This window comes from Solea senegalensis, unplaced genomic scaffold (genome assembly GCF_019176455.1).
Source record: "Solea senegalensis isolate Sse05_10M unplaced genomic scaffold, IFAPA_SoseM_1 scf7180000013341, whole genome shotgun sequence".
NCBI lineage: Eukaryota > Metazoa > Chordata > Actinopteri > Pleuronectiformes > Soleidae > Solea > Solea senegalensis.
This window is the reverse complement of record NW_025320807.1, coordinates 28,573-49,475: the sequence shown is the minus strand read 5'-3', so window position 1 is coordinate 49,475 and position 20,903 is coordinate 28,573. Positions and strand designations below refer to the sequence as shown.

The following is a 20,903-nucleotide window of genomic DNA, read 5'->3' as shown; positions in this document are numbered from 1 at the left end:
AAAGACATAGTATAGTATGTCATCCAAAATCACTTAAAAAAGTCATACTTTAGCATCTTGTCCAAAATCACTCAAAAAAGTCATACTTTAGTATGTCGTCCAAAATCAGTCAAAAAAGTCATAGTATAGTATGTCGTCCAAAATCACTCAAAAAAGTCACAGTCCAAAAAGTGTCAAAAATGTCATACTTTAGTATGTCTTCCAAAACTTGAAAAAAAGTCATAGTTTAGTATGTCACCCAAAATTTGTCAAAAAAGTCATACTTTAGTATGTCGTCGAAAATGTGACAAAAAATCATAGTTTAGTAAGTCATCCAAAAAGTGACAAAAAAGTCATGGTTTAGTATGTTGTACAAAATGTGACAAAAAAGTCAGACTTTAGTATGTCATCCAAAATTTGTCAAAAATATCATAGTATAGTATGTCGTCCGAAATGAGACAAAAAACTCATAGCATAATATGTCGTCCAAAATGTTACAAAAAAGTCATAGGTTAGTATGTTGTCCAGAATGAGACAAAAAAGTCATAGTTTAGTATTTCGTCCAAAATGAGACAAAAATGTCATAGTATAGTATGTGGTCCAAAATTTGACAAAAAAGTCATAGTTTAGTACGTTGTCCAGAATGAGACAAAAAAGTCATAGTTTAGTACGTTGTCCAGAATGAGACAAAAAAGTTATAGCTTAGTATGTCATTCAAAATCACCCAAAAATGTCATAGTATAGTATGTCATCCAAAATCACTCAAAAATGTCCTAATATAGTATGTCGTCCAAAATTTGACAAAAAAGTCATAGTTTAGTTTGTCGTCCAAAATGTGACGTCGTTGATGACGACTTTCCTGTGTATCCTATAGGAAGGCTGCCATCTTGGATTGCACGTCAAATCGGAGGCGATTTTTGCCATTTCGCACCATTAGTATTTGAACAACTCGAGCTTTCGTTTGATCACCTTTAAACTTGGTGCGGTCACTGTGGACCAGTTCAGGAGCTTACAATGCTTATGGTCAGTTAAAATGTGGCATGGCGTACGGGATAGGGGGCGGCACATTTCTTGTAACCCACAACGAAACGAAAAAAGTTCCTTCATGATTTCGGGAATAACCTTTACAGAGATTATCGTATCAAACTGAAAATTGGTGAAAACACTCAAAACACATGGTAGATGATGTGTGCTGAATATGATGGCAGATCGTTTAACAATGTTGCCATGGCAATTATGCAAACTGTGTATGTGCGACCCCAGAAAGATGTTTTTATATTTTTTGGGAAGCAAACCAAAGGATTTGATTCTGACACTGTGATATATTACATATGTTACATCCTCAGTCTTTGTCTTCCTCTCATCTTCACCGTTTCCTGTCTGCACTTCCCTTTAAACATTCATAGAACTTTTATTTTGAAGTGAACTCTGCTTTCCCTTCCTCATCTGTCTCATATTTGTGTGTGTGTGACACGTGTGTGTGTCTGTGTTTAATTTAAGACGAAGGATGTTCTGCTTTTCTAAAGAATTTCACTGGCTGAGTTGACAGGTTGGACTAAATTAGAATGTGTATTGACGCCAACTTTGACCTTTGAGGTCACCACAGCCTTGAGTTCTGTGAATGTTTGGACACCGTATTTGGAGAAATTCCCTAAAGGCGGATATTGTGTACACAGAAATGGGATGGTCCTAAAAAACCTGAAAACATATTCCCTCCTGTCACTCGCTGTTAGTCACATTAACATAAACAATCAGCAGATGAATATTAAAGCTGCAGTTTGTAACTTTTAAACAAAAACAAATGGTCTGTTACATTCAAACTGTTGTCATAAGAGTTCAAACATTATGGATTAAGTCATATTACATTACTACAGCTGAAAATATCTACAAGTGTTCGTGAAAAGTTTGAGAAGTGGATTCTACTGCTAAAGTTCAGTCAACTTTCACAATCACATCTTTATCATTATCACAATTGTGGCTGCTCGTGAACACGATCGTGCAGAATTGAAAAATGCGTGCATCGCCAACTGCAATCAAGCGCTCCCTGAACAGCTGCCTATGTGGCTGCATCTGCACGTGACGATCACAGCTGCTGCTGTTTCCTTTATGACGCAGTTCCAATTAAGTTTCCTGGACACAGTCTGGACAAGTAAGGCTTTGTTATGATCAGTTTTCATTTTTTTACAGATATACAACACATATATTTCTACTGTTCTTAACAAAGTTCAGTAGAAAAAACATCAGAAGACAACACAGCTCTTTCATTTGGTACCTGGTACTTTTTTGGTACCTGCTCTGGTGAGGTTCCAAGCGAGCTGAGCTGATACTAAAATGTGATGTCGACAGACTGCCGGACACTGATTGGCAGAGAGTGTCGTTACTGAAAGAATCAAGAGTGCGACGTCCGACACGGGAATCAAACCAAACAACGCAGAACTGCAGATCAAGTCTTCAACTTTTAATCTCCAACGCTTACCAAGGAAATGTCGAAAATGTCAAAATCAGAGGAGCCTGATGTATTTAGCGATAGCACTGCTGAAAGCCTGCGATCATGAGTCGATTCACAACCAGTTCTGTCGTACTTCGTTCAGTGATCGAGTCTTTTTAATGAACTGATTCTAATGATTCAATACAGGAGCAATGGTCAACAACGTGCCTGGTACCCAAACCGTGTAGAGTCCAGCCTTGCCGAGCTAAGCAGTGGTAGAACTGTATAGCGGAGAAGCGCCATAAGTCATGTAATGTTCTCTGGACTACTTAGTATCCTAATAACTTAATACCCAGGTAACCTATGGCCAGACAAGACACTCATTGGCCCCACATCATTTGAGTTTGACACCGCTCTTCTAGAACAAAGAGGTCTGATCTTTTTCCTCACCTCTGTGTAAAGTGGCCGTGTTGAATGGAGGCGGGCTGATCTCGGTGTACGCTCTCTCTCTGGGAACAGCTGACTTCATCTCCATGTAGCTACTCTCTTGGGGACAGAAGGGCAGGCCCGGCAGGTCTTTGATGGTGGCGTAGGGATTCTCACTGTTCAGAGAGCTGCTGCTAACAGCCACCGTGTCCTTCAGCTCTGTCAACACACATGACGCCAAGAGACAAATGTTAAAAGACATCATGAGGACATGTGGAGAGAAAAGACAGAACACAGCACATTAACAGGTTCAGAGTTTAAAATGTGACTTGACTCAGAGATGGGGACAGTGAATTCAGACTTGACTTGCGACTCAAGCTTTACAGACTTGGAATTGGACTTAAGATTTGAGCAAGTTCCCTCAAGGCTGTCCCGTCTTATCAGAACCTTTGTTGATAATGCCGTCGTGGAGATGCCAGGTGATGCCCGTTCAACAACGTCAAATTTCATCTCAGAACACACCCAGATGGTTCAGTCACATGCTAATGTGGAAGCAAATATGACTATGACTAGAATAGTAGCATGACGGAGATAATGTAACGTCTACATCTGTGAATATGAAAAATATTATGTGTTTTTCACTACAGAAGAAACTAAATGACCTCTGCTGTTGGACGCAGGGAGAAACGTATATATCGATATCGATCGTTTGTCGGCCCAAGCACTGAAAGTGTGAATATACACTACAATGACAGTGTGAATATACACTACAATGACAGTGTGAATATACACTACAATGACAGTGTGAATATACACTACAATGACAGTGTGAATATACACTACAATGAAAGTGTGAATATACACTACAATGACAGTGTGAATTTACTCTAAAATGAAAGGGTGAATTTACAGGAGTAAAACAAAAAGACAGAAGCTTTAACTGTAAAAATGTACAAAAAAGTAAATGTATAGTTTAATATCTTGCTGGTGAAGCTGGGGTTATTCTTACTTCTCAACAGAAGCAAACAGGAGAGCAAAAGGAGGCGAAAGAGCGGCAATAAACTACCTTTGCTGTAATATTTTCCAAGGCTGGCACTGTAGCTGTAGCGCCGATCGATTCCAAACGCCCCTGCAAACAATAAAAGACAAGTCTGCCTTCTTCATTTCCCTCGATCATTAAACAAATCCAAAACAGACTAGCTGTTTTGGAAATCAGCAAAATCAATGCCAGGTGAGAGAATGAATGCCTGCAATGCAACTATCACCCTTTTATGAAGTGTTATTTGTGTTATAGACACTTATCAGATGTGCATTGTTGACTGAAGTGGAAGAAATGTTACGCTCAATAAACTTTTCCTGTATAAAAAGTACTTTTTTTCAAAATGTCAACACACTTATTTTGAATCTTGAACAGTTATTTTTAAACTTCAGCTAATGATCGCTGACACTTTCTGCTGATATTTGGGTGTCTTTAAGAAAACTTATTTTAAATATTAAACGTGTCTTATGTATGTGACTCACAGTACTGCAGGACATTGTTCACTGTCACTCAGAAAGTTACATCAGAGATTTTTTAGATTGATTTTATGAAGCTGTGGTCAGAAGGTCGGGAAACAACCCTCTTACTTTTATTGACTTGTAAAAGTTAATAAGCATCATTTCATCTGCACATCTCTCTCTGTGTGAGTTGGACGGACCTGAGTCTTTGCGGGGCTCCTGGTGTTTCCAGTCTGCGGGCAGCGTTGCGTTGCTCTCTACACCAAACAGGCCACGCCTCTCCCGCTCCATGTTTTTCACACTACAGAACAGCTGGTTATTGGTGTTCTGTATGGTGGACAGATTAATACAGCAAACATGAATCAGACATGTTTTTTAACATGAAGTAAGAGCAAAGAGCTGTTTTCTGGAATGAGGTGGGCTCATAGCTCTGAATACATGAGCAGCTGTTGTTGACTGTATAATCCGTATTTCTGTTCCTGTGCTGCTCTTCGGTTGCTGTGATTACTGAATGTTTTGCCCGGTCAGTGAAGTGGAATAACAGAGATGACATTCACCTTGATAGTGCGGTCGTGGTTGTTGGGGAGGTGTGGCAGTGGAGGCCTGTTCTGGCTCAGTGTGTGGTAGCTGGGGTTGGAGTAGTAGTGGTGGTAACTGTAGGGAACATCTGCAGGCCAAAACAAACACAGCAAATCATCACTGCTGCTATAAAGTTCCCTCAAGGTCAATGACATGCATCTCTGTGGAGCACTAATTGAAAAAACACAACTGTGACAGAGAATCCAGACCATTGAAGTAGAAGAACATCAATACAAACATCAAACTATAATGATAATGTCTTTTGGAAATGATGTGTGTCCTCTAAAAAAAACTAAACGTTCACGACTCAGCAAACATTTTCACTCCAACATATGTCGTATGACAGAGGACACCACCCACTCTCCCACACTAAAGCCTTAAAGCTGAGTTAGTGGATAAGATGTAGCTCCACAAAAACACTCCTTTAAGAATGTAAAATCTCATAAGAGGCTTTTCAGAGATTCAATATGCACTTGTCAACCAAAAATGCCACTGTCACTGTTCTATCACAATCGTGTCTATAGCAATGCAGAGATATGCCTGAAAATGCATTGGACCAATGGTCTCAACCATTCTCAACCCAAGAGTGCCATGTACCTAATAGAGTTATAATATAATTATATATATTATATTATATATATATATATATATATAATTATAATAGAGTTTCCTTCAGTGAGTGTTTGGTTCTGGTTAAAATGGCGGGCACTTTTCTTTCAGAAGCAGGGCACACTGTGCGTCTGTGAGGTGACGCCGAGGGACATGACAGAGCAGCGGTGTATGACGCTCTTGGAATGAGAATAGGCTGTAATGGTATGTACAACACATGACAAACAAGTTTTGTTGTGGTTAGTGTAGCTACACCACATGCTAACCAATGTCAGCTTTACGATGGGAACCGCAAATATGTACATCAAAGATATGCTTTTGACCCACGTCATTGTTGCCACTGTACCTGGAACAGCGTATTCAGAGTTGACAGTACGGCTGGTGGAGAAAGAGACGGTGGGTGCGTTGTTCTGCTTGTCTTTCTGCCTGCGGCGATAGAGCAGCAGCAGCGAGAGCAGCAGGACCACCAGGATGACGAGCACGACGATGCCACTAATGGCTCCCCATGACTCCCTCTCACTGGGAGGAAGAGGCACCATGACGCTGCCTGCCTGCTCAGGTGCTTCTGTCATTGGAAAGAGAACAGCAATGTTCTTTAAAGCGCTTGTATGTAACGCACAGGACCATCATTTTAAATGGAGCTGCAGGCGTGTTGGACCGGAACACATATCGGGATGAAACAATTACTCAAAGAATCAATTATTAAACGGTTACTAAATGAATTGTCAACTATTTTGACGATCATTTAATCGCAAGTTTTCAGATTATTCAGCTTCTTAAATGTGAATATTTTTGGTTTCTCTGCTGCATAAAACAAAGAAATCATTAAAACAGTTTTTGGTTTTTGGACAAAACAAGACACAAGGTTTGAGAAACTCTGATCAACATTTTCTGACATTTTATGACCAAGCGATTACTCGATTAATCGAGACAATAATCGACAGATTAACTGATTATGAAAATAATTTTAGTTGTGGCCCACACATGAAGGACTGTCTGCAGACATTGAACACATAAAGGCTGTTAAAGGAATTCAAGTTTTTATCCAACAAAACCTTAATATAAATGATATGAACTGAAAGTAAAACCTGTGTGCCTGTACCTTGTTTGCAGTCGTCTCCTCCACTTTCACAGACGCAGTCTCCGGCAAACCTGTCACAGATGAGACTGGTCGGGCAGGAGCAGGTCTGTGTGCAGAATGGACCAAAACGTCCTGGACTACACGCTGAAAAACACAACACACACAGAGGTTCTCATCCTTTTCCAAGCACCTCCCCTTATCACAATCCTAACCCAGTGAGGCAGTTAGGAGTCAAAGCATATAGGGCAACAGGATGGTAGGATGAGTCATCTTTCAAATTGAAGGTTGTGGGTTTGATTCCTGGCTCCACTAGTCTACATGCCAATGGGCAAGACACTTAACCCCACGTTACTGCAGCCTGTGGATGGGCAGTGATGACATAGATGCGCAGAGTGAATGAGTGAATCAGAACAGCGCTATATAAATACCACTTACCATAATCTCCTCACGACAGTTACATTGAAGCATGCAGTCACACTCACATTTGGAGCAGTCTGTTGCCGTCCAGCCGGGCAAACATTCACAGTGACCATCCCTGTGGTCACACGTGGAGTTGTTGGCACAGGTAATACACACTTCAGAACACTGTTTTCCATAGTAACCAGCTGGACAAACTGTAACACACACAAGCAACCAATGACGTTCCCTGAAAGTAGCTCATTTATTTGAGAAGACTTTAGCATCAAATAATACATAAAACTTCATGTAGATGTAGAAGAAGTTCAAACCTGAGCCAGACACCTGTGGAGCAATACATCAAACCAAAGTTCAATGGACTGTGATCAGTCGAGTCGGCTGATTCCATCAGGTCATTCCCTGCTTTGACTCCCTAACCCTAAGTTTAATCACTGATGTAAATGCCAACCTTGATCACAGTTGTGTCCAGTGTATCCCGGCAGACAGTCACACTCTCCTGTCACATGATGGCAGCGGTACGACTCTCCGCAGGATGGACAGGACATACTGCACTGCTCGCCGTACATACCAGCTCTGCATTCTAGAACAACACAAAGATGGTTAACCTCACGTATCCCCACTTAATGCTAAGGATAGCATTATGTCACTTTTTAGAGTCCAAAACGATATCAATATCAGTCCGATACAGTCATTTTAGACCTTTTTAACTATTAAGCTGTTAACAACACTTTGGCATTTGATATTCATAAAGAAGAAGAAGAAATAAACAGCCCACAACAGTATCGGACTGATAGCGATTACTGTACTGTATCAGTTCACCAATATTTCATTCAATTTAAAGCAGAACAGTGAACATCCATGACAACAATGATCCGTATATCACTTATCACTTATCACACAATTACATAAGAGAAAGAGAAGGAAAAAAGGGGCGGGGTAAAGAAAACAAAACAAAGTGTTACAACACTATAATGGACCGTATATGGATAGTTTTTAGAAAGTTCACAGTTTAGAAATGACACGTGGATCAGGGACGATGAAGCGGGGCAACGGGGCACCAATCAACACTGCAGCAACCTCTACTTACTAAGTCTGCTATACAGGCGGTTCAAAGAGGGTGCCCACAAAACAACTAAGCACAAACTAAGCTCTGGTGCTCCACTGGTAGAAACCTTAAATAGCTCTCTGGACTTAATCTGCTGAAATATAAGCTTGTACAGGAGTTTAATACAGGAGGGAAAAAAGATTGAGCAGAATTACAACAGGACATTTGTTTATTACATTTGTATTTGTAATAAACAAGTTCATTTCCTGTCAGACTTTTCCCCAACATCGATTGGTGCATGTGTAATCTATGTGCTGGCTCTCTGTTAGTCTGTTGCACAAAAAACATGTTTCCTCTCCAAACTCCTATAAATAAAAGGCTATAAATAAAATGTCTGACCTTGAGGTAGCCATAATAATAATGAGGTGATACACCATATTTGGCTCTTGTTTGTTCAAAAGATAACAATATCATCCTCAAACAGATCACCAAGATCTTCTAATACCATGATGATACCAACACGGGAAAAGATGTGTGGCAAGTCCTCAACTTCTGACGTGAACTGATGACTTTCCGTAACATATCGCTGGAGGCAACACTCACTGTTCTGACAGGTGACTCCCCAGTAGCCTGGACGACACACACATTCTCCAGTTTCCCTTATGCAGGTGTCACTGTTGGGGCAATGCTTGAAGCAGGACTGATTACAGTGACGCCCCCACAAGCCCTCTGAACATGAGTCACTGCAGCGAAGACCTGGAGGAAACAAAGAGATCATTTACTTAGATAAAACTGGAGCGTGCTCCATGTTCACACCCACACTCCGACTCCTGCGTTGGACATTGAATTTTCATTTTGACTTTCCTGCTTTGTTGCCGTCTCACTTTGTATTCTGTTCTGCGTGTTTTGCTGACTTTGCTTCCTGCTTTATTCTCGCTTGTGTCTTGTTTCACTTAGTTTTATTTCCTGTGTTTGCACTGGTTTCCAGCCTCTGCCCTGATGTGTTTCACCTGTGTCCAATCATTGACCCAGTCTCTTTGTTGGTTCATCTCAGACTGCACTGTCTGTTCTTTTTATGTGTTTTTGTGTTTGTGCTCCTTCTATTGTGAGGTCATTTTTGATGTTGAGGTTTTTTTGTACTTTATAACATCTCCTGTCTTTGTTTGTTTTTGCAATTTTAAAATCAGGAGTTGATGGCGCAGTTACTGTTTGAAGAGGTAGCGTACGTGTTCTCCAGTCTACCAGGAGGCTGGCCCTCAGCTTGCTAACCCACAGCCAGTTTTCCAACATCTGATGCTGTTTTCTGATGTTGTTTCCTAATGCTGTGACCCAACTGACATCTGACTGTTCTCCTCTTGGTGGGCCGGCCTACACCAGCAGCTGTTCGCCTGTAGGCAAACGCCAGACTCTGTTTTGGCGTCAGCGACCCAGCTGACATCTGACTCTGTTTTCTAGTCAGTGGTCCAGACAACTCCTTGGTCCAGTGGTGGCTTTGGTCTCAGGTGGTCCGTCAGACTCCAGCCCCTGGTCTCCAGTTAGCGGTGGTCCAGCCAACATCGACCCCTGCGCCCCAGTTGGCTCCATGGCTGACATCTTTTCCTGAGCTTCAGTCAGTGATGGTCCTCTCAATGCTCAGTCAACAGTGCCTTGGTTGACATCAATCCCTGGTCCTCTTTCAATGCCAAAGTTGATGTCATATCAGCCTTTGGTCTCCTGCTACCCCTCCGTTGAGAACTAGCATTCGTCGACGCCCACCAGCTTGGCGTTGGCCTCCTGCTAGAACTCTGCAGAGGTCTTGGCTTAACCCCAAGCCTCCAGATAGGTTGTAGCTTCCTTGTCAGTCCCTATTGGACCTCCAGAGGGGTCCTGGCTTCACCAATAACCCCCTTCTTGACCACCAGAGAGGTCTTGGCTTCATCCCAGGCATCCAGATAAGTCGTGCTTCACTATCACTCCCCTTCAACCTCCAGAGAGGTCCTCACCTTCCCCTTCAACCTTTGGAGAGGTGCAGGTCTCCCGGTCAGCCTCCTGGTTGACCTCTGGAGGGGTTGTGGCTTTGTCTCAGACCTGGTCTTCACCTTCCTGCCCAGCTTCTCAGTTCTTCTCTTTAACAGCATCCCTTGATTTATCTGCTCTCAGGTCATCTGCTCAAGCCCCTCTCCACTGTTTCTCATTTTTTGTTGTTGAACCTTTTATCCACACCTCCTGCTTGATTTGTGTTTTATTTATCTGTTTTATATGTTTTATTTGTTTGTCTTTATCAAAGATTCTTTTGTTGAAATAACTTTCTGCACTTGGGTCCTATTTTGCAATCCTTCACAGTATAAACAGTAAAATGTGTTCTGCTATCAAATGTAAAAGAATGGTTCCTTCCAGTGGACCAGAGGTTTGTTTTAAACCATTAGTTTTAAATTGAGTATAACAATACTGACCACTTTCCAGCGCATGGCATAAGCTACTGACACATATAAAAGATCCTGGCTTTTCATTTTCATTACAATTATATTCTTCACTTTTGCCCTAATACTTATTGTACTTATTGTAATCCTTTATCCAGACATTTATGTTCTATTTGGAAGACATGTGGGATAATATTGCACAGAATGCTGATGCAAGAATTGCAGATGTTTGTTTTCACACAGATGTTGACTTTCAGGTTCACTCAGTTCAATTGAGCTGAGGAAGCTACATGCAAATCATGTTGCTCACCCATGAATAAAACTTATTATATTCATTTCAATGTTCACTGGTTTGACTGACACCTACATGTTTTCTGGCTGTGTATGTTTTGATTCATTCTGCTGAGAGAAGAGTTCAATCAGAGGATGAAAGAGGTGAAACATCCGTGGCTGGCTCTCTTGTATGTGACAAGACATATCTTTGATGCCAAAGCCAAGTTGGAAGCGACACAAGGAGGACGCCGTCACTTACCCCACCAGCCTGGCAGACAGTGGCACTCCCCGGTGGTAGCTTGGCAACCATCGGCACGGACACAGTCACACCTCTTCAGACAGCCTGGACCAAACGTGCCCATCTGCACATATGAACAAATGCCAACGGGCAAAGAGCGGTCAGGGGAATCTCTTTAGTGTTCAGCCAGCTCAGCCGGACTCACACTACGGCAGACTATGAATACGTAGAGAGTGAGGTAAGAGATGGAGAGTGTTTAGTTCTGATTCTCACAGTTATGATTTATGTCTTTGTCTTATCAAAGTGAACTGTTCATTTGTCTGCTCAACATGACATAAGATAAATATGGAGTGGATTTTCTTATCTTAGCGTTTGTGTTACATCACAACCAGATACACGTTTTAATGTGGTAACTTAAGTCCAGAACATTTTCTGAATAATTGAGAATAAATGTCGAACTTGTGTAGCGGCCCGATTTGTATGTTGCTTCTCTGTTTGTTTTAAATATTCCTACTGTCATTTATATCCACTTGTTCTGTGCTGTGTATGTTCATGTATATAAATACTCAGTACTTAACAAATACATAAGACTAACTGTCATAAAAACAACAAAACATAACATTTGTAAATCTTTCAAAAACTTGTTCAAAACCAAAAAAACATATTCACATTTTTATTGCACAATTTGAGGGTTAGGGTTACATTTGACCTTCATGTAGTTTACAGATCTTTGATCTTTTGATAGACAGCATGATGTATCAATACCTCATACACTCACAAGTTAGTAAGTTTTGCAAGTTTTAAAAAAACGATAGAGCAGACCTATTATTTATTATACACATAATAAAAATAAAATAATACATTTTATTCTTATTTGAGTATATGTAATGATAATGTAATATAATGATGATATGTCTACGGTGCAACACAGAATGTTGTTTTGCTTTTCCATCAGCGACAGCTGAGGCGATACTACGCATGACGTCGAGTGCCGTCACTGGAGGAGGCAATGAGCAAGAATCAAACCTAATAACGCCAAACTCTAGAGCAAAAGACTTCAAAATCCTGAAACCTTGTGTTAATCTCCAACATCTAAACTCATCATTTACCAGAGGAGTCTCTCCCTCTCGCCTCGACACTTCGGCTTTTCTGTTAATGCCCTAGTCCTCACCCCAGTTACACACTCACATACATGCTTTAGTGGGGACCAGAGCAAGTGGCTTCTCTACACAAATTTCAATACAATAATATTTTGTACAAACACTGATGACCAGCGGTGTTCAGCGGTCAGCACCAAACTGTATGTATGTGTGGTCAGTGACTAAGTTTCCTGTGTTAATGAGAAGCGATTCCTTCTCTAATACCTGAAAACACTTACAGGGCATGGTTGGTCACAGTGTGGCCCCTGCCATCCGGCTGCACAGGTGCAGGTTCCATCTGCAGGGTGACATTTTGCCCCGTTTGCACAGTGGCACGTGCTGTTGCATCCTGGACCCCAGGTTCCCTCGGAGCAGGGGGTGGAACAGTCCGGTCCTTGCCAGCCTGCAGGCGCATGACAAACATCAGTCACACTTACCCGATCATCAACAATTCAAATGGTAAAACAATTCACCACGTTACCTTCTTTACAGAAGCAGGTCCCATCAACTGCTGAGCAGTCAACAAAGTTTTCACAGGCGCACTCCAGGGAGCAGTTTTTACCATATGTGCCACTTTTACATGGATTCTCACAATGAACGCCCTGTAAATAAGGATAATATGTGAGATACTTTACTGTCACTGTAAGAATATACAACGCAATTCAGTGGTAATTGGTTAAAGTGGTCGTATTAGATACAGACAAACAGTCGGTTCTGACTGAGCTAAACTACACTGAAAACATAGCTGCCCCAGGGACACAGGGGGAAAAAGATTATGGCCACTTCACAAAGCATTCATCTTTTGATTCTTTAAAATCTGTGCTCCTGTGTTTACGCTCACCATAAAACTGAGTTGGTGTTACCCAGTCAACCAAAGAGAGAGAGAGAGAGCACACAGCACATATCATTCAGCCTTCATCAGTGAGTTCAAATGTGTTATTTAGTGACTCGGGTGATCAGATTTCCTCTGTGCACTGGTGCTGTAGAATGAGTCATTTACAAACTTTAGCCAGTCACAGAAGGCAAACATGAGATAAAATAGTGCACATAATATTCTTCAGGTAAAAATGTCATGAGGTGTCATGATGGCCAAAATCTGTTCCATTGTGTCCCCACAGCCACGTGATCACTGAGCTATCATGTCCGGTGTGTGCTGGTTCTCAGCACATGGGCCATGAACAACGCAGTGTCAGCACTCACTATGTATCACTACCTCACACACACACACACACACACACACACACACACACACACACACACACACACACTTCAAAATACCTGAACTAACCCTTTAAGTCACCTAAACAGACACATGACACTAATAACTGTTTACTGTCTCCCTCTCATTGTGTATATATATATATATATATATTTATATTCCCGTGTTTCTTTTTTGTCATTTGTGTAACATTTAAGTCTCAGAGCGACTGCGAGAGAACGTGTGTTACTGTGTAACATGTGACAAATGAAAAACCCTTGAACTCTTGCACATTCTTGAACTTAAATACAGAAGCGTAATGAAACAGCTCCACTCACCGTGAACCCTGGTGCACAGTGACACTGTCCAGTGGCGCTATCACACACACCTCCATTCACACACAGACATGGCTCCAGACAACCATGACCATAGAATCCATGAGCGCACGTCTCATTACAGAACAGTCCTGCCCAGCCCGGCTGGCACGTGCACTCGCCTTTCATCGGATGGCAGCTACACAGATACAAACACAGGGAAATGTGCTTAAAGAAGGTTTCTCCCACAGAGGTTAAGTGGACCCTCTGAACTGACCCTCATGTGGAGGATGAAGCAGTAGACAGTGAGTGAGAGTGAGTATTCAGCCACTGACTGAATGGACTGTTCTCACCTGAGTGTGTGTTTGTCCTGGCAGAGACAGGTGCGTTCGCAGTGCATGCCGTACTTTCCCGGCGCACACATCCTGTCCCTGCAGTGCGGGCCACTGAAGCCCGGCTCGCACAGACAGCCTCCGTCGATGTTGTAACAGCGAGCTCCGTTAGCACAGTCACACACACCTTTGCAGTCCTGACCGTAACTTCCTGCTGCACACTCTTCATTACACCTGAGGGCACGACACACACACACACACACACACACACACACACTCAGTGGGCTGTCTACACAAATGTCCGCCGCTGTTTGAACACAAACCACAAACCAAATCAAAACTTCTGTTTGGTGTTGTGGCGAGCCAGTTTGATGTTACTTATTAGAATGTACTCTTCTCTCTCTGCTGTTTGTTATTTCGCTGACTTGTTTTCGGGGGGAAAAAAATACAATATGGCTCAAATTAACAACTTACTAAAAACAGTCGTCAGTGATTTATATCAAGGACATCAAATGGATGACTTTGCCAGAACATCTAACCAAGCAGAGGATTTTATTACACTGACTCCCTAGGAGACAGCTCTGTGTTTTGGTTCTTCACTTGCACTTGAGAAAGAAACAGTTAGTGATTAAAGGAGACATTGCAGATGACAGGAACTGGGCTACAGCGCAGCCTCTTGCACAATAAAAGCAAAATAAGGCAAATTGGTGCACTTTTATATATTAACATCCATATTTCTCAAAACTGTACATATGCATGTATGTTTTTGTTGCTGCATCTTTTTAGTACAGCAGGGTAATTAAATTAAATCAAAGTCACATTTATGTCACATGCACACAAGTTCTGATTCTTCTAAACACACCTGTTACCAGCGAAACCTTTAGCACACTGACACTGCCCAGTTTCGGGGTTACATTTCCCTCTGTTGTGGCAGACGCACTCCTCTGCACAGTTTGGCCCGAACCTTCCCTCAGGACATCGCTCCGTACACACTGCACCCTGCAGAACAACGTCACATCACAGTGTGTGTGTGTGTGTGTGAGAGTGTGAGAGTGTGTGAGACAGTTAGTTTGCACAGTGATTACAATCCTCTTCTTCCATAAACCAAACAAAAACAAAAACTATCAATCTAACGTTTATCCAAAGAAGACTTTTCAAAATCTTGTTATGAAAAAGTGTGTGTGTGTGTGTGTGTGTGTGTGTGTGTGTGTGTGTGTGTGTGTGTGTGTGTTGAGAAAGACTATTTGTCCAAAGTTTGAAGGTCGCTGGAGGAAAACACATGAGCTCATTTGGAAGCTGCAAACCTCCACAGATCATGAGGGTTCGTGTCAAACGTACCGTCCATCCGGGGGGACAAGCACAGACGCCTTTGCCCCGACAGATGCCCCCGTTCTGACAGGGGCATCGCACCTGGCATTTCCTGGGACACGACTTCTCACAGCTGGTGGAGAAGAAAGAGGATTTAGGACATTAGTCATTAGTCTTCTTTACTTCAGTTAATAGTTGAATGTCTTGCTATTGTGACTCCCTGGGGCTGGGGTTCCCCTGAGCAAGGTACCCAACCCCCAATGCTCCCTGGGCGCTGCTCAGTGTGGCAGCCCACTGCTCCTAATTCTAGGATGGGTCAAATGCAGAGGAATATTTTCTCTAAGGCGATTATTAAAATTCAAGTTTCAGTTCTTTGTAAATGTGATGCTTTTGTCATTTGCTGAGCTTGTTTCTGTTCATGTGTCACCGACCTCAGGTCTGTATAAATACAATCAACTTGACCTTGACCTTGACCTTGAACTTGACTTGTTCACCTGATGGTTCAGTACTTCGACACCAACACTGGACAGGAATAGAGGTGAATGGTTGTTTTAGAAATGTCCTTCATGTAATGAGTGAATCCCTAAAACGTTATGTATTTGTTGTTCTATGCACTGTTCTACATTATGCTTTGACTTGAACTACAATAACTTATCTACGTTTAGCTCTTAGTTTCTGAATTGCCCTCGAGTCATTTAAAAATGACTTATCCACTGAGAATAATGAAGGAGGATAGTTTATATGACCCCAACATTTCATTTTAAGACTACTCTTCTACAAAAAGTAGAAGGAAAACAAAAATCAGAGGCTCCCTCATTATTGTAGAACTTGGCAGAAACACAGCCTTGTGGGAATCACCAGCACGACTGGAACGTGCCTTTGACCAGTCGCCATATTTGGCTTACACAAGTCAGTGCTACAATATTATATTTTGAATTATATGAAGTGATTGGGACACAATTCAGCCAGTTTAAAGACAACTCTAGCTTTAAGTGGTTTGTTGTACTTTCACACTGGCAGAATCAGTTTCCACTAATAGTGGGGAAGAATTTTCATTGCTTATTCATCCTCAGGGGCGTTTAAAAATCCAGGCGTAACAGATGATTCATAGATTAGCATGTAGTAAATCAGCAGCTTTTTTTCCATGTAGAAATTAAGATGTGGTAAAATAATAAAAACTGGCCCTGAACGTTCAGTGGCTGACAGATGTTCTGAGAATAACACAAAATAACTTACCCGAAAAATGCCTCGTACCACGTGTCACTGTGTGTTAGTGTGTGTAAGTGTGTGTCAGTGTGTGTTAATGTGTGTCAGTGTCTGTCAGTGTGTGTTAATGTGTGTCAGTGTGTAGCGACACTGACGGCCAGTGTGTTAGTGTGTGTGTGTGTCACTGTGTCAGTGTGTGTTAGTGTGTGTCAGTGTGTGTGTTGTGTGTGTGTGTCAGTGTGTGTCAGTCACTGTGTGTCAGTCAGTGTGTGTGTGTGTCAGTGTGTGTTAGTGTGTGTCAGTGTGTGTGTTAGTGTGTGTGTGTGTTAGTGTCTGTCAGTGTGTGTGTAGTGTGTGTCAGTGTGTGTCAGTGTGTTAGTGTGTGTAGTGTGTGTCAGTGTGTGTCAGTGTGTTAGTGTGTGAGTGTGTGTCAGTGTGTGTGTGTGTGTGTGTGTCAGTGTGTCAGTGTGTGTGTGTGTGTCAGTGTGTGTCAGTGTGTCAGTCAGTGTGTCAGTGTGTAAGTGTGTGTCAGTGTGTCAGTGTGTGTCAGTGTGTAAGTGTGTGTCAGTGTGTGTCAGTGTGTGTCAATGTGTGTCAGTGTGTAGCGACACTGACGGCCAGTGTGTGGCTCTCTGGACACGTGTGTTGTCAGCTGGTCGACTTTGGTCCAGGCAGAATATCTTGGTAATTCTTTGTTGGATTAGCATGAAATCTTGTTTACACCATCAGGGTCCAAAGAGGATTCAAACTAATGAATCTGATGTTGTCCTGCTCCCCTGTCACCGTGAGGCTGATGTGTTGTGTATGTGTATTTTGATGACTATGGATGAGGTGCCAGGACGTGTGCAGTGAGCAGTGTGTATGTGTGTTCTCTCTACGTATATAAATGCTAAATGGTCTGTATTTATTTAGCGTTTTCTCGTTGTGCCGCTGACCATGGACACATCAACATGTAGACTAGCGGAGCCTAGAATCTAACCCACAACCTTCAAGTTTAAAGACGACTTGCTCTACAACTGAGCGACTGTTCCTGAGCTTATTCAATTTATTAAATTGATTTATTTGTAGCCTCTGCTACAATATTAACAGTCAAATGATTTATTTTTGTAATGGTTCAAATCTTATTTTCATGTTACAGCAGCGCAAGTAGCTTTAAATCACTGAGCATCCCCCGACTCTTTTTTCCCTCTCTCCCTGACGCATGCACGCACACACACACACACACACACACACACTACTGTTGTGGGGTCGATGATCAGCTCCGCTAGTCTTCATGCCGATGTGTCCTTGGGCAACTTAACTTAACCCCATGTTGCCCCTGACAGCTGTGCATGCGTGTGCATGCGTGTGCATGGGTATGAAAGATGAGTGATACATGTGCAGTATGAAAGTGTGAGTGAATGAGTGTGAATGGGTGTGAATGGCAAAACTGCAGTGTGAAGCAGCTTTGAGTGGTTTACTATTGACACACACAGGTTTGTGCAGCATTCATAATGAGGACATTTTTCCAGTTGTAGCCCGACTCGACTTTTTTTGCTTTTCCATTAGCGAGAGTACCTGATGCTTTTTCTAACCTTAACCATCACAAATAAAAGTCAGTATTAACCCTAACCCTTAAACCAAGTCTTAACCCTCAAAAAGACAGAATGTGAGGACAGGCCACAATGTCCTCACATTCCATAATGTCCTTATCCCTATAGTTTATTATCTTTCTGGTCCTCACAAAGATACTAATATGACTTCACTGGACTAGCTTGACTTACATTCATTTCCTGGTGACTCCAGTCGTAACCATAACTACGAGTGGCCTAACGTTAACACTAACCTTTATCTTATCCTAACCAAACAAGTCACAAGTTAAATTGACATTTACATTACGACGACTTGCTTTTTGTCCCCATAAAGAGGACAAGTCCCCGTAATGTGACTAATGTGACTGTGTAAACAGATTTAGGTCCTCACAACATGAGTAATACCTGGAACACACACACAATCATGAGATCAGATACATCTCTACTGTCAGATTCTCATGAACACACATGACGTCAGTGTGTATTTGAATCCACGGTGGGCGAAGCCAGATCTGATCATATGTGATCACAGGAGACGCATCTGGGACACATTTTCATGTCAGGTGTGAACAGGCTTACTTAACACTATCCACATGTGATCGGGATCACGGAGGACAGATGTTTCTACCAGGACTGGATGGTGTCTAAAACACACATGGGCAACACATGACCAGAGAGTCAGATCCGCTTTGTCTGGCCCCCAAAAAATGAATAAAAGGCAACATTATTTACCTTTAGCTACGTTGGTCACACTGCAGCTGGACCAGTTACCCATTACATTGGACATAAAGTGAGATGATATGAAGTTACTGCAAATGCAGATGTTTCAAAACACAATGCAAGTCCTCACAGGATGTACACTATCAGTGTATGAGTTTAGCAATTAGCACTAAAAAGTTACAATATCATAAGTTATTGTCCACCACTGTTTAGTTGTAACACAATCGGTGAGTTGGTCTCTTGTGGCAGCGGCTCTGATCAACCCTCAGGTTTCTATTTACAGTATATAACACTTTTCTAGTACACTACAGTTTTGCCATTCACCCATTCACACTCATTCACTCACACTTTCATACAGTGCATCTATGTGCAGCACATTTTCTGTCACTCGTCTTTCATACCCATCGACATGCATTCACACGCTGCCGGCACAGCCGCCAGGAGCAACGTGGGGTTCAGTGTCTTGCCCAAGGAAACATCGGCATGTAGACTAGCGGAGCCGGGAATCAAACCCACAACCTTTGAGTCGAAAGACGACTCGTCGTAAACCGTGAATGCAAACGTATCTTGGTAACAACACTCTACATCATCTATGGTTAAAAATGTTTATTTACAGTGAAACTAATGTGACAGACGTGCTATTGTAGCAGTAGCTGTGTTCGTATGGTGGCACTGCGTGATCTGATTCTAATAGCAGGTCTGAGCAGGCTCTAATTGTTTGTATGAGCAAGCACTGACACCAGCTTCCTCTATGACCCTCCCTGCATAATTGCTTTACAACAGATAATGAATAGAAGTATCATTTCAGGCCCGTTGTTGCCTCAAACTGCCCCTCGAAAGTACATTTTTCATCAAATTAAAACTCATTTTCAAATTGACGAAATGATCTGCTCCTCCATTAACAAAAGTAAGAGTGAGTAAGTGAGTAAGTTGACATCTGTAAGTGTAAGGCTACTTACAATGTTCCAGTGAATGCGTCCCGACACACACACTCTCCTGTTGCTTTATCGCAGGATCCTCCGGTCCCACACTTGCACCTCTGCAGGCAGCCTTTCCCAAAGGTTCCTGCTGGACACGACTCCTCGCAGTGGCGTCCGATGAACCCGGGGGGACACTGACACTGGCCCTTCACAGGATCACACAGAGCTCCGTTCTCACACTTGCATTGCTGACTGCATCGAGGGCCCCAGTGTTTGTCATCACAGGCTGTAGATGAACAAACATCACATGTTACTGATTATGAACGATACTGTCCAGGAATATTCAAAATATCTGTCTAATAATTTAATATCCACTCTTTTTTGTGGAAAATGTCTTTAAAAATATATAAAATATTAAAAACAACTACATTTTCCTGGAGACAAGTTTTCGACAGCACACATTTAGACCAGAGAGGCCCTCGCTTTCATTGCCCACATTTTCCAGTGATTCAAAGCAGTTGGTTTCCAGTAATCTGTCTGCTTCTCCAAACACTGAGTCAAACTTACGCTGCAGAAAAACAAAAAAACCTCATTACACATGATTATTGTCGCTTGCATTAAGATGAAGTCTGACCGTTTTTGTCAGGGTTTGTTTTTCCTCCTTTGTCGTCCTTTTGGCGTACACATATGGAAACATGTGACGTCATTAAAGACACGCAGAGACAAAATGTGATTACGTTTTCAGCAGCAATGAGAGGGACAACAGGACTGGAGAGAGACAAAGAGTCCTTGAGAGGGGACACGCTGTCTTTTCTCCACATCCAAATAACGTAGCATTAGCTCAGGAGGTTTGAGTTACCCACACATCATTTCAAACTGGCAGGGAGATTTGCATGGAGATCCCGAGACAGACATGTTTTTAAATGGTTAATTTTACAGAAGCCTGGAGATGAGCTCTGTGGGGAGGGGGTTTCGTGCAGATTCACACAAGGTTTGGATTTCAAATTCACGATGAAGAACCCAGATTGGTCATGGGCTCATTCCTCACATGTCTCCTCAAGAACATGTGATATCCAATAGCACTGACGTAGCAGATGGACGGACAGGCATCATTGATCTTGTCTGATTCTAAAAACAATGTCTTCAACGATTTCATGCTGACCTCAGAGAATCATCTGTTTTTTTAAGGTTCATGCAAACTACAAAGCTGAGCAGTTGTTCTCG

General features: G+C 42.2%; 1 protein-coding gene across 1 annotated transcript in view; it reads right to left on the bottom strand.

Moving 5' to 3' along the window:
* Positions 1-2,810: 2,810 nt before the first annotated feature.
* The window catches only part of pear1 (platelet endothelial aggregation receptor 1), a 28,429-nt gene continuing 10,336 nt past the window's right edge, over positions 2,811-20,903 (bottom strand). The window contains exons 5-21 of the mRNA XM_044015366.1: positions 19,719-19,965; positions 15,293-15,395; positions 14,817-14,953; positions 13,976-14,188; positions 13,647-13,821; positions 12,592-12,712; positions 12,350-12,513; positions 10,993-11,095; positions 8,665-8,817; positions 7,465-7,596; positions 7,082-7,213; positions 6,621-6,743; positions 5,865-6,083; positions 4,888-4,997; positions 4,531-4,657; positions 3,900-3,962; positions 2,811-3,052 (exon numbers count right to left, since the gene is read on the bottom strand). Coding sequence (XP_043871301.1) covers positions 2,826-3,052; positions 3,900-3,962; positions 4,531-4,657; positions 4,888-4,997; positions 5,865-6,083; positions 6,621-6,743; positions 7,082-7,213; positions 7,465-7,596; positions 8,665-8,817; positions 10,993-11,095; positions 12,350-12,513; positions 12,592-12,712; positions 13,647-13,821; positions 13,976-14,188; positions 14,817-14,953; positions 15,293-15,395; positions 19,719-19,965 — 2,549 coding nt within the window. The 3' untranslated portion in view covers positions 2,811-2,825. The remainder of the gene's footprint in view (positions 3,053-3,899; positions 3,963-4,530; positions 4,658-4,887; positions 4,998-5,864; positions 6,084-6,620; positions 6,744-7,081; positions 7,214-7,464; positions 7,597-8,664; positions 8,818-10,992; positions 11,096-12,349; positions 12,514-12,591; positions 12,713-13,646; positions 13,822-13,975; positions 14,189-14,816; positions 14,954-15,292; positions 15,396-19,718; positions 19,966-20,903) is intronic.